This window comes from Chenopodium quinoa, unplaced genomic scaffold, assembly GCF_001683475.1.
Source record: "Chenopodium quinoa cultivar QQ74 unplaced genomic scaffold, ASM168347v1, whole genome shotgun sequence".
Lineage (NCBI taxonomy): Eukaryota > Viridiplantae > Streptophyta > Magnoliopsida > Caryophyllales > Amaranthaceae > Chenopodium > Chenopodium quinoa.
Window position 1 is genome coordinate 5,066,205 of NW_018743574.1, and position 17,956 is coordinate 5,084,160.

At 33.3% G+C, this 17,956-nt stretch overlaps 2 protein-coding genes across 2 annotated transcripts; one reads left to right on the forward strand and one right to left on the reverse strand.

Annotated features, from left to right (window-relative positions):
- The first annotated feature begins 8,858 nt into the window (after positions 1 to 8,858).
- On the forward strand, positions 8,859 to 10,634 carry LOC110682249 (dof zinc finger protein DOF4.7-like). Its single transcript, XM_021858538.1, has one exon. It carries the CDS (start codon positions 9,222 to 9,224, stop codon positions 10,332 to 10,334), a length of 1,113 nt encoding a protein of 370 aa, XP_021714230.1. The 5' UTR covers positions 8,859 to 9,221; the 3' UTR covers positions 10,335 to 10,634.
- Positions 10,635 to 12,877: 2,243 nt separating this feature from the next.
- Positions 12,878 to 16,084, reverse strand: LOC110681712 (L-ascorbate oxidase homolog). Its single transcript, XM_021857842.1, has 8 exons — positions 15,669 to 16,084; positions 15,155 to 15,329; positions 14,853 to 14,962; positions 14,450 to 14,720; positions 13,883 to 14,349; positions 13,390 to 13,767; positions 13,225 to 13,303; positions 12,878 to 13,117 (listed from the first exon to the last, which is right to left on the reverse strand). The coding sequence occupies exons 2-8, from the start codon at positions 15,296 to 15,298 to the stop codon at positions 12,923 to 12,925; spliced, it is 1,644 nt and encodes a 547-aa protein (XP_021713534.1). The 5' UTR covers positions 15,299 to 15,329; positions 15,669 to 16,084; the 3' UTR covers positions 12,878 to 12,922.
- Positions 16,085 to 17,956: the final 1,872 nt, after the last annotated feature.

The window sequence follows — 17,956 nt, forward strand, 5'->3', positions numbered from 1 at the left end:
TCTAGTAATCCTATACGACTTGTACAACTACTGTATATGTTTTCTATCTCGAGAGTTTGGAGTAATCGTTTTTAACTTAGCTTGTTAATCCTATAGACAACTAAATGACTAAGAAAACAATATAGTGTTCTTACTCTTTTAACAATTCCTCTTTGCTAAATGATAGAAAGAAAAATTATTCAGTTCTATAATACTAGAAATCTTTATATTTCTCTTATCTTGAAAATAATTCCTTGTGCAAAGATGGTAGAAAGAAAAACTCAGCTAATAATTAACCATTAGACGATTAACACTAAAGATTTATAGTGTACTTACTCTCCTTATAATTCCTCTTTCCTAGATGATAGGAAATATTCAATTCATAAGCAGGAATATTGGGACCAAGGGGAAAAATTAGGGGAAGGGAGGGTTTGGGAAGATATATTTGAGAAAGATAAATGAATATATTTTGAGGGTTAATTGTGGGAGTGAAGAACAATTTTATTCATCACATCATTTGGGAACCAAGGACTTCCTTCCCCTTTGATTTAGTTTTTCTTTTCTGTAGCTATTTATTTATTTATCTATATTTTTGTTAATGATATTTTATTGGAAATTTGGAATAGTTGAAACTTTAACATTAAACCTCATTTTTAACATGCTAAGTGTATTATATTTATGTTTAGCTTTTAGTCCATTCCATTTTAATAATAGTAGATAGATAGAAAGCATATCACCGGCCATGAAAGATGTTTTGAAAATGAATTTTCATCATTGGTCGAGTCTTAAATTTTCTGAGTGATTGCTTATGTTTTACATATTTTGATGCTCACTAGCAAGTAGTAACCCTAAAATAGTCATCTTCCAAATCGATCCCTTCATGGATATATGACAACTGAATTGAGAAGAATTTGTTTTTGGCTATAGTAGTAGAACAAGTTTGCTACTCTGAATTTGTTCTAGTAGTTTGTGCCCTAAAATTATCCATGAGAGCTAAACTCAATCAACCATCCATGAAAGGTGATGTTTGGCTATACTAAAACAAATTTAATTTGCTACTCTAAATTTGACAAAGTATAACTTTAGATTGTCCCTTGATTATAGGATTACCTTTTGTTGTTTAATTATAACAGAATATTATTTAGTTATCACAATGAAGTAAAGGTAGAAAAGTAAACATGTTGCCACTCTAAATTTGAAATTCTTGATTTGCTTTGATTAGGATAGACTTTAATTAATTTACACAGTATGTTATTTGCTTTGCAGTGTTTTGATTTTACATTGCTAACAATAATCACTGAATAGTTACAAAGTACATTACCAATATCACTGTAAATACCGAAAAATGTCTCACCTCCTATCTTTGTGAAGTGTCTAATGATGATTATTACTTGCTTAAATTGCCTATTTTGTTTTGTTTTATGTTTCATTAGCCTTAGTTGGAGGTTTGAATATATTAGAAGAAGCTTAGAAGGATTTTAAGGGTTAAAAATGATAAAAGATCGAGTAGAAGAGGAACCAAGGTTTGAACAAAGAGTGAGAATTGTTTGTGATTATGTGTGAATTGATAAAGAGGTTAAGGAGAAACCTTTTAACAATGAAGTAAAAGTAGAATAGTAAAGATAGAAAAGTAAAAACATTGCTAGCCTACATTTCAAAATCTAGATTCACCTTAGATGTTAAAAGAGACTTTTATTCTACACAAAACGACTTATCTAATCCGAGTTGTGCTGTTTCAATTTACCATTGCTAAGAAAAATGCAGTCCGATCCGGATTGGTTACATACGGAGTATTGTATTAGGTACGATACATGTACATTATACATATACTTGTGTACAGTATATATTGTACACCTACCATCTTAGGAAGAAGAATAACATAAGCTACCTTGAGTCAATGAGTCATAGTGAGTGAAATGAAATAGGGGCAGCAGCATGGCACAGAAGGACAAGAGATGGAATGGCCTGAAAGTGACAACAAAATGTCACACCCACTAAAACAGTAGCAAACTCGATTGTAAAACCCTAGAAAATCAAAGCTTTTCCATTTGCCGGGTAAGGGGAGACTAATGGCTGTGCTTTATAAGGACCTACAATAATAACAATGGCATTAGGTAACTCGTAATAATCATTCATCTCTAATTCTCTTTCACACATTCGTGTCATCAGCAATGATAGAATTTTAGGTTAACAGTCACTATTTTTCACTTTAAGTAGTGTAATTTCGTGGTCTAATTTTTGACCTAAAGACTTTTTCTTCTTTTTACTATATTGAGTCATGTGATCACGCATTTACTGCTTGAACAAGTATTCATATTTGTGACAATTTGCTTATTCACTGTTTATCATGTCATGTCAACTCATTTTGATCTCAAATCATATTACCTTATAAAGTTCCTGCTTATAGACTTGGTTACTACAGTGCTTTAAAGTTGGATTAACTCTACAAGTGATTATGATCCTCATGTTTAATGTTTTCTGTTGGATAATACTGTTTGGATCAAGTAGGGATTTTAATTTGGATTTGTGTTCTTTAATTGGCCCCTTAGGTACTATTGTTGCTTTGCACTACTAATAGTTCATCAAGTGTGTTAAGAATGTGCGATCTTAAGTATTACGGATTATACTTGCCTTTTCTTTGTTTATGTTATAGAACTAGACCCAGTGATCCTTCAATCACAACTAACTCATCCCAGGGTTAGATTATGAAAAAACGCCTATAAATAATACTCGCAGTAGACAACTTATTGTGCTCCAAATATGATGATTAGATCCTCGTTTAATCCTAACAATGCAAGTTAATTGTCCTATTTACTTAATCAAGTTTAGTGAAGGCGTGTCGAGTGGAGCCTAGTAATTACTGCAATTAGAATATGCATGTATGTGATTAGTTTGAGGTTGGTACCGGAAGCCATATTGTTGCATGGGTGTGTCGTGTGTGGCATGAGGTTTCATTATTGTACACTAATTAAAGTGTATTTAATCTTGTTTGTGTAAGACTGTATAAATTATTGTTAGACGTGTTTAATCTGTCATAAGGCAACCAAAATAGATGCAGATAATAGTATCGCAGCCACATATAGTGATGATGATATGGCAGTATTCTGGCATATCACCTACATATGATTCTACGATGAATAAATAAATTAAACTGTATTAGGGAGTAAAAAGGATTAGAGATGATGAAAATGATAAAATAAGGAGGGGTTATGATAGAGAGAGATTCGAGAGGGGGAAGGAGGGAAGAAACGAATCTTATAGGGGAGTGTGAAGAATAGGGGCAGAGATAAAGCTGATTATTTAAAATAAAATAAAAGACATGCACACAGAATGTTATACTACAGTAGCATTAGAGAGAGAGAGAGGATAAGTAAAGTGGGTGAGTGGGGGTGCCGCTGCATACAAATTAAAGGGGGCGGTAGCCCGGGGATCGAGGGGGCCCCCTACTCTTACTCTGACGGCTAACCCACCCAGCCCCCATCCCGGCCTCTCTCTCTCCTGCCCGTATTGCCCGTACTATTGCACCACACAACTTTAAGATTTTGGAAATAGTTGCTCCTAATCTCCTACGAGTATGTGATATCATTAGTTAATTATTTTTACTGAATTGAAATTTTGAAAGAATGATAAAGAATGTTATTATTTTCTCAAGTAATAATAGAAACAAAATGTAGAGTAACATTTACTTAGTACAAAACATACCTAGGGAGGTATGGAGTACAATGAGAATCTATTATGAGATTGTATTGGAAGTCCAATTGTATTTACATTTTGATCTTTTAATCTGATAGACGTATATTATCTCATTGAATTGTATCTAATAATCACACAGTGCTGAATTAAATTAAGTGTTTCTATTATATTTGATTACAGGATGCAAGCGGGTAATCAAATCGAGTTTCATTAACATCATTCAATATGGAATGTATTCAAATGATAGGTCATCTGTATTACTTCAAACAATATTTAGACCATAAGCCAGGTTAGTTTGTTCTATCTTATTTAATCCGTCTAAGTAATATGAAATTAGAAAAATATATACGAATAGGATTTTCAAATAACGAGGATATAAACTTAACACTCCGTACTATACATTTAAAATAATGTAACTAACACAAAAATAAAAATAAAATTACAGGTAGAATAAGGAAGCAAAATAATGCAAAAGTTGAAAATGACATAAATAAGCTCCAAAATAGAGAAAAAGTGGAAACAAGAGCTTATCTCAGTCACTCCCCACATTCTCTCTAATGTCGCATTCCATGCTACTCGTCCCGTCCCTAAAATATCCCATTTCTGCCACTCCGGACGGCACGCGCGCTCAGTTTTGCCTTGTGCTTTAACCAGAACAATAAAAATTCCCTTTTTTTCCCTTATCAAAGTTTGAACGTACAGTAATTTTTATTCTACTGTACTTCTACTACATTATACTTGATCAAAAAGGACGTTAGTTTATTATGTTGGTACACTTTTCTTTTCTTTCATTCAATGATATTCTGAATTCTAAGGTTTCTATGAAATTGATGTTTAACTGCTGACATCACTTACTAGTGGACTAATTTGGGTATTACAACAGTGAATAATTCAGGTTAAAGATTTTGAAAACTGATGGCCTGGTATAATTAAAAGCAAACATCTGTTTCACATTAAACTTTGTCCTAATTAAATAGGTTAAACTTTGTCCTAATTAAACTTTATCCTAATTAAATAGGTTAAAGTGTTATTATACAGTCTACTTTATAGCTAGCTCTAACCTCATATGGATATTTTAATAGGTTTTGATAATACAGCTATTGTTTGTTAGTAAATTAAGTCTTTATGGATAAGTTTTAGACCAAGTTGATTGTTTGCAATGTGATCCATGTTAGTTGCCAATATGGTTTGCAATATTTGTCCTGCAAAAGTAGGATATTTACGTGTTTTTATTTATTTTATTATTATTAGGAGAGAAAACACGGATTGAAGTCATTGGACACCTCTTTTTTAATTTTTTTTTTTTAAAAATTGATCAAAGAAAATATATCGATATGAAATTAAAAAAAAAATGAAAAAAGGATTTACACCAAATTACAAAAAGAGTAGAATACTTGGTATATTATGTCCCTATTGTCAATAATATACGGAGTGCCATTAAATCTAATCTTAAAAAAAAAAAAAAAAAAAAAAACAGGTAGTGACTCAAATTCTTAACACATTTTCAGCCTTGTTAAAAGTGGCTTAATACATGCATATCAAACTTTTTTTAGTTGGAAGTTGAATTTGAATAAGCCTTGTTATTAACCTTGATTTGATGATAACTTTAACAAGTTTGAACTAACTTTTATTTGAACCTGTTACGTTTTATGAATTCATGAGATTTATTTTTTCTAAATATGTGAAAATAAGGTGAGCAAATCAAGGTTCTAATACCCTCATTACAAACACGACCAATAAACAATAGACTAAGCACCGCAAACCAGGTGATATTTTTGAATACCTAAATTAATCAAAGTTTGCACCCTCCTTTCTTTGAAACAATGGTGTCATAACATAGTTTAATCTATCTGGATCTTTCTATATCATATCCTTAATCTAATGTCATTGATCACGTCCTCTCTTATAATATGGATGGTGTTAAATGTACCACATACATAATCATACCGTTGTTGGTCGTTGCTATTCAAAAGAGATTTCACTAACTTTGCTTATGTCACTAAGTCTTCTCATCGCTATATTAGAACCGTTGTCTTTTGCCCCTTTTTAATTCTTGAATTAGATTTTGAAAAGTATGAGGAGCTCTATTTTGGAATTTACATAAAACTATTGTTTAGACAATATTTTCGTGTGTTTTTTTAATAATTAATGTTTGTAGGTCATAGAAAAAAGAATTGGGGAATTAATTATATCCATAATTTTATTCGTTTAAGTGGATGTCATTTTCATATAAGTATGCCCTATAATAATAATAATAATAACAATAATAATAATAATAATAATAATAATAATAATAAAGTTTTAATGGTCTATTAATTTAATTAGGCCAGTGTTGGAGGCTCATGCAACACTTGTTCATGAAATATGACTCTTCCATATGTTTAGTTGGCTCTAGGGAAACCTAGCTAGCTACCTTAGCTAGACCCATGCATGTAGCTGAATTTCATTATTGTTATAAAACTTTAGGCATCAACAACCACATAAATTTAACTTCAAATGGATCATTTCATCATGAATTAGAATTACATACTAGCGTACCAGTTTTTGTGGGCACATCACACGTGTCTACAAGGTCATAAATAGACCTACAAATACTGAATCATTTACTTGTACTACAACAGAGTATACCTTGATTGATTAATTTATAATATACTCGTTAATTTCCGAAATTAATCTATAAGACGTTGAATATGTATCCTTAAAATTAATCTTCGAAATTAACCTATAAGACCTTGAATATGTATCCTTAAAATTAAGGAAAAATTGTCAGAAATATTACGACCTTTCAGCGGTCTTCCATAAATACAACGAACTTTGGATTATCCCGTAATATTATGACCTTTGACCCTGATCTTTCATAAAAAAACCGGTAACCTTTTTAAAAGGTTATCCAAGACACGTGTTGCATTGTGATAGGTTAGAAATTTTAATTTGATTTTATATTTTTCTTTTTCAAGAAACTGATTTTTAATTAAGAAAATACACAAATAAAAAAAGAAAAATGTAAAACCCACCCTGTTCTTCCCCAACCATTCCAGCAGCACAATGGGTTTTCCGACAGCCACCTTCCCCTCCCCTTCCGACTAGCCTCGACGACCGGCGACCACCCCATGCCCTTCACTTCCTTTTTCCGACCACGTCACCCCATTTCCCTCTCCTTTTCGACCAGCCTACTCCATTCCCCTCCCAAATTCGAACTCTGGCAGCCCTCACCTTTTCCCTTTCATTTTCGAGTCCCTGAGTTTATATTCTCATCGGTTCTGAAATTCCGGCCAACCCCTAAACAGGAAACCCGCCCACTTCACCTAAATCCCACCGCCATTAAAATCGACTTCCGACCACTTCATCTAAAATTCTACCCAACCCTTTCATTTTCGACCCTGCACTATATACTTGCTTGCATCAATGGATAGAGGACGGAGAAGCGAGAATTACGGTGGGGGTTTCACGGGGGTGGGTGGGGCTCGCGGCCATGGTGGGTTTCATAGGGGTGGTTGTTGTAGGGTGTTTCACGGGGGTATGGGGGCAGGGGGTGCTAAGGGAATTTTTTAAAATTAAAATTATTTTTTTAATTATTCAAATCAACATTTTATATTAAATCATTCATTAAAATAAAAAAATTGTAAAATCAAACAAAAAAGTATCTGGCCAAATAAAAAGTGACACGTGTCACACTTAACCCTTTTAACAGGTCACCAACCGGTTACGTCCTATTTATGGAAGATCAGGGTCAAAGGTCGTAATATTCCGGGATAATCCAAAGGTCGTTATATTTATGGAAGACCGCTGAAAGGTCGTAATATTCCTGACAATTTTTCCTAAAATTAATCTATTTGATCTTTATCATTGTTCGGACAATATATTATAGTGTTATGAAGTAATTATATGATTTGATGATGTTAATATATGATGCATTATGGTAATGCAAGCAAAGGGCTCCATTTGAGGCATAAGTCTCGGCAAGGCTAGCACTGTATAATCACTTTACACGTAGCTGCACATGATAAGCTCTTTTATAATTATCTCTCTTCCTCCCTTTCTCTCTCCCCCACCTTGAAACTGTAATCATTACCTTTGAATGGCATCTGCAAGAATGGAAACTCCAATGACTCTAACAAAGATTATTCTTTTGCTAAAATTGATTGCATCATGTTTAATTTATTAAATAGTGTCATTATTATTTCTTCATAATCTTACTCTTACTCTTACTCCTACTCGCCACTTCCTAAACCTTTTTTCTTCTGTTTGTTGGACGTTCAATTAGTGCCAGTGCTTAGATAATTGCAAAGGGTTATAAGTTCTGTATTTCATAAACTGAATATTAAGAAAATCATAAAGTAATTATTAGGAAAATCTCATTTTCTTTTGATTGGCACATTTGAAGATTTTCCTCTTTAATCCTTATTCCTAATTTGAGCTACTTTCATCTCTTACAATCATCTATTTTGAAACATATGGTGTTACTACTATATCTAGCTCCATATATTTAGTATTTAGTCGAAAGTCCTTCTAATTGACAAAAAGCGCACATGTATTTTTAGGTGTAGGATATATTTGACATCTTAGAAAATAATGATAAAAAATTAGTACGTACATATGATCATTTGATTTAAATTTGTCTTGTGAATCTGTATATCGCTGAAACTATGGGTTTAGATCATAGTGCATGCTTCGTAGTATTTTTAGTTAGTTTTACACGTTTGTATGAGGTGCAAAGGCTAGCTAGTAGAACATTATTTACAATGTAGATGTGGATTTTAACCTATGCGTACTTTTTTATAGGGCATAATTGTGCTAGTGTTAGTGAAAGGTTGCAATTATTGTAGTAAATAATAGCTCTTATACCAATTAGTGTAACCAAGGAAGGGGTAAAAAAGAAAAGTAACCTTAACAAAGAAACTAGTAACAGAAGTTGCAACACTTGCTAGGGCATTAGGATTGGCCAATTGAGGTAAAAACTGCTTGAAATGTGAAACAAATGGTAGTTAACTAGTACAGTTCTTGGTTAATGTTTCTACTGTATGTAGTCATCCAAAATCATGAGAGTAATCATGATATGTTTTTATCAAAATATTGTTTTACAACATTAAAAATGCAAGTAAAGGCAGCTAGATGACAGATTAAGGAAAAAGGACAAATAAAATTCCATACACTACCCTCCAAAAACCTAACCATATTTCAAAATTAAATCCAAATCAACTTTAGGTTTATTTTAATTGCAACAACCAAAAAGCAAGTTTCATCATGTATATATTTATCTGTCCAACTAAAGCTTCCCCCACTAGCCCTTTTATCTTCCTTGCCATCTTTTCTTTTCCAACTCACAAACCAATCTCAAAACCAGTCAAATTGAACTTGCAAATACCCAAACTTTCCCATCTCTTTCTTCTCCTTAACAAGTAATAACACATAGAAACAAAAACTCATCTTTGCTTTTGCTTTTCCACTTTGCTAACTTGATCTCAAAAAAGACTCAAATTCCTTGTTATTATACCATCTTTTACAATAAATTTAAGGAAAAAAAATTCATCAAAAGGGAGTTAAAAGAGATGATCCAAGAACTATTGGGAAGTAGTAGTGCTCCTACAAGTTTTTTAGGTGAGAGAAAGATTTCCATACCTTTCTCTTCTCCTCCTTCAACTACATGCCCTTCTACCACACCAATTCTTACTACTACTTCCATTGCAACAACTGCATCATCCGCAACTTTGGCTAATTCGCAAAGTGGTGGTAGTAACAACAACAACAACAACAGCTCAGAGGCTAACGCTAGCCAGCAAAATCTGAGGTGTCCGAGATGCGACTCCACCAACACCAAGTTCTGTTACTACAACAACTACAACCTCACCCAACCCCGACACTTCTGCAAGACGTGTCGGAGGTACTGGACAAAGGGTGGAACTCTCCGGAACGTTCCCATCGGAGGTGGTTGTCGTAAGAACAAGAGCACAACGGTGAGCGGGTCATCTACTCCTTCTGGGCTAGTGAAGTCATCCTCAAATGCCATGGCTAAGGCCAAGGCAACTTTATCAACCGAGTTGCTAGTCAATGGAAACCCGGGTTTTCTAGGAAGTGGGTTGTTAGATCATCTTCACCATCATCCGGATCTTCAGTCAGGATGCTCAAACCCTATCCTTTGGCCTTCACTTCAACCAAACTCTCATATCTTATCCTTGCTTCGAGGTTCAAACCAGTTCCATAACCCTAACCCGATATCAAGTGGTTTTAGTCATGTTAAAACTGAGGATGGTGCTACTACTACCACCAACATTGGGTTGGATTCATATGGTAATGGATCTCAATCTGGAATAGGGTCTTTTCAAAGGAACAACCAACACCAAGCAAATGGGTTCTCATCTGGGGTTGTTCCAGATTTCATGCAAAATAATGGGAGCAATAGCAATATTTTAGAGCTGTATCAAAGGTTAAAATCATCATCAAATTACAACAGTTATTGTGGTAATGAAAATCAAGGGACGGTTATTTTAGGCAATATGGTGGGATCAGCATCGCCTTCTTCTCCTATGCATTCGACTATTTTGGATTCGGCACCGGTTGGAGGAGGAGACCATAATTATGGAGGTTATAGCTTCATGAGTTCTCCTGCAATGTCTGGTTGGTCTGATTATCCAATAGGACCTGTTAATGGTGCATATCCTTGAAACTGTATACATATATATATGGGCTAGTTTAATCTTTGCCTTTTACTTTGTTCTTCTTGTTTTTTTGGGGGGTGTTTCTGTAATTTCATTTTTTTACTACTTTTTCTATGAGCTGCCTTTTGCTTATTGTTTCTCTTCATTGTAGTTAGTTTGGGGTTTGAGGTATATGGTGAATTAATATGGCTAATCACTCCTTTTGATCTTTGTAATGTTGTTCTTGTTTTATACTTCTATGTAAGCTTTAATTAACTTGTACTTTTGATCTTTGGCTCAGAAGTTGAATGTCCTGCCCTTGAAAAACTATGCATGGTTTAGTGAATGTGCTGAAATTGTTTATAAATGCATCAAACTTACTACTTTGTATTGTGTTCATAGAATCATAGGTTGAAATGCATGTGCTTTTCAAAGTTTCTTGAATTTTTTTTATAAGCTTGACGACTTTCTTCAGGATATTGGTCGAGTTGATAATCTTTTCTTTTGTTTCGTTTTTTGATGAATTTTGATGGTGGTGTTATTTGCTTGTCATGGTTGTTAAAGTTGATGAGTTAAGCTTGAAGTTGGGCAGCAGTTTGCCTAAGTTAGTAAAAATCATGCATAATCCAATTTTATAGCACTAGTAAACGGTTTTCTAATACTTGTATAGGGAATGGGTAAGTAAATAATCCAACAGCTAGAGTCTAACACAGTGAAGTTTGTCATATTATATACTACACTTACTAGGGTTCTGCAGCTAGGAACTATGAGAATCTACACTGATTTCTCCTTAGATTCTCCATATCTTGAGGCTCTATAATTTATGCAATTTTGTCTCCCATTTACATACTTAAATGTGTCATTTTGTGAAGGTCAACTAATATACGTAGTTTGTAATTTGATCTCTCAAGTTTAAACATTTTTTTTTTTTAATAAACAAGTCTTCCAAATATTCTGCATGCGAGATTATTATCCATCAACTTTTGTTTAATTTGAATGGGAATTAGTGCTTAATTGGCATGGCATAAAATTTTCAACTAATCAAGATTTATGTTGGATTTGAATGATACAAGTTCTACGTCCCAACCATTTGGCTAGGTGTTTGATTCTCTCCAATCCATGATCCTTGATTTAAATGCTTGATTTGGGTACTTCTGGTATAATTATGCTAGGTTTCCAGCCATTTTTACCCGGATAAGATTAACATACATGGTGCCTTCCATTCATTCAAGGTTTTTGTTGTTGTTGTTGTTGGTGTGTGTGTGTGTGTGGGGGGGGGGGGGTTGGGAGGTTGATAGATAGACATTGAGTTTAGGTCACTTCCTCGAAGATGAAGGAGCAAAAACTGTTTACAGCAGTCATGGCCTTGATCTTAGTTTTCTGCCTTTGGACTAGGGTTTTGACATGGAATGTTCAGTTTTCCTTTCCTTTCCATCTCTTGTTTGGAGTACGTTATTTTTGACAGTGGTTAATCAGCTATAATGTCTTGGTTTCTTGAATCCCATAAACTCTATCTTTAGGTCCTTGATTGATTGAGACTAGAATCGAGTCTGTTTGGATCTTTTAGCTATGGTGTTGAATAGTTTAGCCTTATTATATTGAACATTAATTAAGCAAACTATTTGATTTTCACCATCCTCCTAACCAATTCATAACCATCAAATCCTAGAAAAACTGCTTGCCACCTTGAGTCCATGACCAATTGACCATGGCCTCAGATCATAGTTTATTTGTAAGCTTTTATATCTTTAGCATGCACAAATAATATCTAGTATTGTTTAAAGTTACTACTTACTATTAAGGGGTGATCTGAATATGGGAATATTTATAGTGTAATGGACATGTTATTAGAAAGGTAATCTTGAAAGTTGAGACAGAATGCACGAAAACATGTCCTTTCAAATAGTAAGTTTGAAGAAGCTATTGTTAAAAGTGCGGATGTGAATTGCATGCTCGTATTATAAGTTTACAGTAATAGCCAATTAGCTAATAGCTAATTTAGCTATGTTCCCTCTAATGGACTTTAGCTATTGGCTTAAAGAGTTTAAGTAATGGTTTAGGCCCATTAAAGCTCTAACCTCTTTTATTCATTTTAGTTTATCGGATAATTGCAACACTTTCTTTAACGAAAAATATCCATATACAAAATATGTCTTTCTTAACTCTTTTTTAATTCATTGTCTATCACATTTAATTTTCTATAAAAATAACAATATTAATATTCCACTACCATATCACATCTACTCCTACAACTATGCAAATGCTAACATTGATATAATTTTAGGACGAAAATAGTATAAGATTAAGGTTCGGACTCATTGTGTGGAGTCTATAGAACAAGAGAACACACAGTTTGAGATTATCATGTGAACTATACTTAGATTTTAGCATAAATTTGCACATAAGTACTAGAATGTCATAGTAAAGATTTAGACATTATTGCTATCTTGCATATAATGGGAAATGTTTTTTCCCCAATGGAGAAACATGGGTGATGAGTACAATTTTTGCTTCATATTGTAAGCTTAGCTTGTTTTCCTAATTTAAAGTCAGTCACACCCTCGTGACTGTTTTTTTTTTTTAGGGAAAATAAATAAATACAGAAACTAAGTCTATTATTTAGCAACCTTTCCACACTTTAGAACATTTGAAGGGATTATATTTTCTGTCCTTACGCTATATTCATTATTCCACACCCTGAAATAAGCTTGCTGCCCTAAGTACTGTCTGTGCCATATTGCTGATCTCAAATTCCACATTCCCTTGTTGTCTAGAGCTGCTAATACTGCTGTCCATGAGTTTTGATACACCTGCATGATTTCGACAATATATATGTAACATTTTTAAGTTTACTACGACCTATATTATTGATAGTAGAGTAATTATATTTGAGCAAGCTTTAGTTTTGTTTAATTACCTGGATAGTGCTTCTCCAGACAGCATCGACCAAATTATATTTTTTCCTCATGTTTGGATTCCATTCATCTGCACCAAATCTGAAATATTCACCGTATATTAGGATCAAGATGTCTAGTTAAGCAGCTGTAAAAAATTAATATTAGAGAGAATAATATAAGCTTACGCGACAACAAAGAAGTTATGGCCATCAAGATGCCAAGACTGAGTGGTATCTTCGTTGTTTTGGAAGATGATTTCTACATAATCATGGAGAGCCAAGTCATAGACGGTGGTGCCAAGGACCATAGGACCGGGTGTGGATTTGTCCCTACTCGTTTTAAGGTTGAAAACACCGGGAATGTTGTAATGGTCAGCCAGTTTTATTGGTGTGCTTGGATTCACATAAGAGACATTGTTAATTCCATAATATCTCTTTTTCAATCCATTTACATTGATCTTTCCCGCCGAATTTCCCAAAATGATTGTCTTAGTGATTTCAATTCCTCCATAACGGTAGGCTCCTTGAGGGTTCGGTCTTGCAGCATTAGCAGTAAGATTCCATCTAGATAACACAGAAAAATAAGCCTAATTATCAAAGATTGTGTTTCATTATGACTGATTACAGAGCATATTTATAATTACTAGTTTATGATTTTAAAGATTTGATGGTAGCTTACCTGAAAGTTCTGGCTTGCTTCATGGACCAGTGAACTTGATAAGTCGGACCGACAGGTAAAGGACCAGAAGCACTGACTTTTGAATTCTTATAACGCAGGATTGCAGTAGCTGTACGAGTCTTCTTCATGAATCGAGTTGAGGTGACAATGTAGTAGTCCTTGATAGCGCCATTAAGGGTCACCAAAACCGACATGGATTGGCCTGGATGAACGTCAAGAGACTCGTAAATTTCTTGGAGAACATGAGAACCCTCAACCTCAACCAGCTTCATTGTATGCCCCTGTATCCTGATGTTGATTGAAGCCATGATCCCCACATTCGACACTCGTAACAGGTATGTTTTCCTTGCTTTACCGGTGAAGATTGTACCACTAGGCAACCCGTTGATAAGTAGGCCATCAGGTGTTGGCATACCAATTCCATTGTCCAACTTATATTTCAGCATGTTTGCTACTCCATTTGTGAACTAATTTTCATGATTAATCATAGAAAACAATACTATATTAGAGTTTATCTCAAGTCTTGTTTTTCCTCATTAGAAATTGATCGAATTAAAGTTTACAAACCTGAGGTCCAGTATGGAACCAGTCTCCAACAAGGAGGGTGAATTCCTTAGCTGGAACAGGGTAAGGTAGGGCAATAACAGGTCTTCTATGAATATTGAACGCACCATAACCTCCATCAGCTCGATGCATACCCGTGGAAGGGAAGTACATATAAGTACCAATTTGATCCTTGGCTTGCATTCTATATGTCCAACTCGAGTGTGGTGGAATGGGACAGTTAGTTCCAAGCACCCCGTCTTCCCACGAGTTCTTTCTTTGCCAAACCCCATTCCTACATGTTTAAAAGACTTAGCTAACAAGAGTTATGTACATCAGTTTAGATGAAAATTTGGTGATTTCATGTCAGTTTTAGGCATTTTTAGATATCATTGTTGAAAACATAAGCTTTAGAGAAGTCACTAACCATGTTATTAGGAATGGCTCTGCCAAATTATTATGGATTGTGATATAGAGATTGTCATTAGTGTCGCAGTCTAATGTTGGACCAGGAAATTTTCCATTTATAAGAATAACCTGCAATTGAAAACAGATATAATGTCAGTAAAAGTTAACTAGGATGGTTTTGCACGGAGGTGAGCTAAGTTGATCGCCTCGATTTTTTTAATAAATTCGAAAGGTACACTCCAAAAGTAATTAATGACATTGAAGCTTTAACTAGGAATAATGAATATTAAGTAAATTTGGTGTGAAAATGCTATAACTTACCCGTTCACGAACTCCAAGAGGAGATCTAATTCCATAGGTTACATTCCAATCAAAATATTTATCTGGACTATCTGCATGAATTGTGAAAATATTTGACAAAGCTAGAACTCCGAGGAGAATAGAAAATAATTCTATTCGTCCCATGTTATGAAGATTGTATACTTAATAAAAGTACCTGCCAAGAAAAATAGAAAGTAATTAACAATAAAATTAGTTAAAATCATCAGGTAACTAAAGCCACATACTAATCTACCAACTTTTTTTTTTTTTAGTGAACTAAGAAAAACTCAAATTATACTTGATAGGTTTATTTACACTTACTTAGACCACATTTAAGCTTTCCATTTTCAAAATAAAAAATCACTGATCTTTTAATTTATGACAGCCAAACAACAACCAAAGCAGCACTACAAATTCGATTATTAATACGTACTAAATAAGAAAAATAATTCCACGTACTTAAATAAACATATGAAAATTATTGGCAAACAACGTAGAAAACAGTATACATTACCTAATTATAAGTATAGAGGAGTTTAACTCAATCCCCAAATTTGTACGAGAAAGATATATATGTTGAAGAAGTTTATAAATGGATTACAACAGTGTAGTCCGAGACCTCCCTTATATAATTTGGTTCAGCTAAACCACGCTGGATTTAATTAGCAATGAGCGGTGTCAGAGATCTATTGCGGCGCACTTCATGCTAGATGCTAAATTGCCACTTTCTTGCTTGAAGTGTTCCTCACTATATCTCATTATTATATTTTCTTCTCATTAAATTCCTTTTGGTATCTGCTATTTGAAAATTTAACTCCCTCCATTCCTTAGTACTCGTGTTTTGTTATCATTTAGCTTTTTTTTTTTTTATAGTCTGAGTAACAATGTAAAAAGTTTATTACTCAGTATGTACTAAAAAAGTACACACTCCAACATATTTAACGAAATCTTCTTTGACTATAATTATTTTTTATACGGAATATATAATTATTAATAAATGATTACGGTTTCTCTTTTCGATCAAATGAATAGTAGTTTAAATTGAGCAAACATAAAGGAAACGAAGCGTGTTTTAGTTTGTATCGAGTATATTCCATCAAAATTGATATTTTCGATTGCATAAGGTTTTAGTTTAAGTTTACTTAATTTACCGTACATAATGTTGTGAACTTGTGATGCGAGGAATTAAATGAGATGCGTCGATGGTGGAAGAAGATGAGAAAAGCGAGAGAAGCGGAGCTGAAAACAAGAAGTAAGTCATTTAATTTTAATTACAAAGTCAACTATAATTTGTCATTTAATTTCTGTTGTTATCCTGACACTTTGGAAGGACATATAATAAGCAAGTCGATTAAATGCTCCTAATCGTTAAATTACTAATGCATTATTAGCATCTTTCAAAAAATTTAGCAACTCATACAGTACACGAAATGAAATTTAAGTTTGATTTTGATGATAGATTTGCTATCTCATTATCCCAATTAGGTAATCACATGGTACGGTATTAATGTGATCTTACTTAACACATGCGTTTACAGAGTAAATTGTAGGATTATGGATTAACTATTTCTTAAGTATTCTCCTACCTTGCTCTTGTACTCTTCCATTTTTAAATATCTAATGGAGTAATAGGGTTTTTTTTGTTTTTTTTTTTTTTTTGACAATAGTAACTAATAAACTAAAAATAACAAACACACATAAATCAAAAGGACCAAAACAAAATCCTACGCTTACAAGCTCGTCTGGCTAACCAATGGGCTGGTGTAATCCCACTAATGGAGTAATAGTTATTGTAGCAACATGAATCCAATAGAAAACAGAGATGAATTTTCACTTTTTGGGTAAGAGAGATTCAAAGATATAATAGTTTAGATATGATTATTGAACAAAAAGTTTATGTAGTAAGGTAAGAGTGGATAATTGTGAACATAAGTTGTGCTGTACTTAAAATGGAATGAAGTAAAATTGAGCTAGACTTTGTTGAACATATTAAAATGGAAATGTATGTCTTTAAAAAAAAAAAAAAAAAGGAAATGTATGTAAATCTATCACATAAGAACATATTGATTATAAACAAGGGGGAAAATTCTCTGCCTCTAAACTCTAATAGCTTGAATCTTTAATAACTCAAATAACGTCTATTGGTAATAAATTATGCTTAAATAGTATTGTACCATTCTATATCGAAATACTTCTTTATTGATAGTGTTGGTACTAATAAACTTCTTTGTTGGTATTAAGATGGTACAATACCATCTAAGCACAACTTAATACCAACAAGTTTTTATTTTTTATTTATTTATTATTATTATTATTTTTGACGGGAATCAACAGGCGTTATTAATGTCATTAAAAACTCAAGCTGTTAGATATTGAGAAATCCACGTACCATAGGTGTGATACAAAGAAAGCATCCATTTATTATGATAGTGTTTGCTATCATTTCCCAATTACTTAACAAGCAAAGACAGTTGCAAAAATTCAATTGTAAATCATCCTCCTGCTTGCTATCTCACCCATGCAAAAATTAAATAAATGGTAAAGTTAATGGATCTGTATTTTTTTTTCAAAAATAGAAGGTGACTTTGAGCTTGTGTCTGGCTCAATTCAACTTTCAATTTTTAGTCTAATCAATATTATTCAAACAAGAATAAACAGTTATTCCTTACTTTGGGTGGCCTAGTTTGTGACTCTTGAGAGATGTATTTATAAATTCTTTGTGAATTGTTCAAAAATTAAAAAAAAATAATAATAAAAAAAAATACAGAAAGAAAAAAAAACTTTGTGGTTTGTTTTTTACTT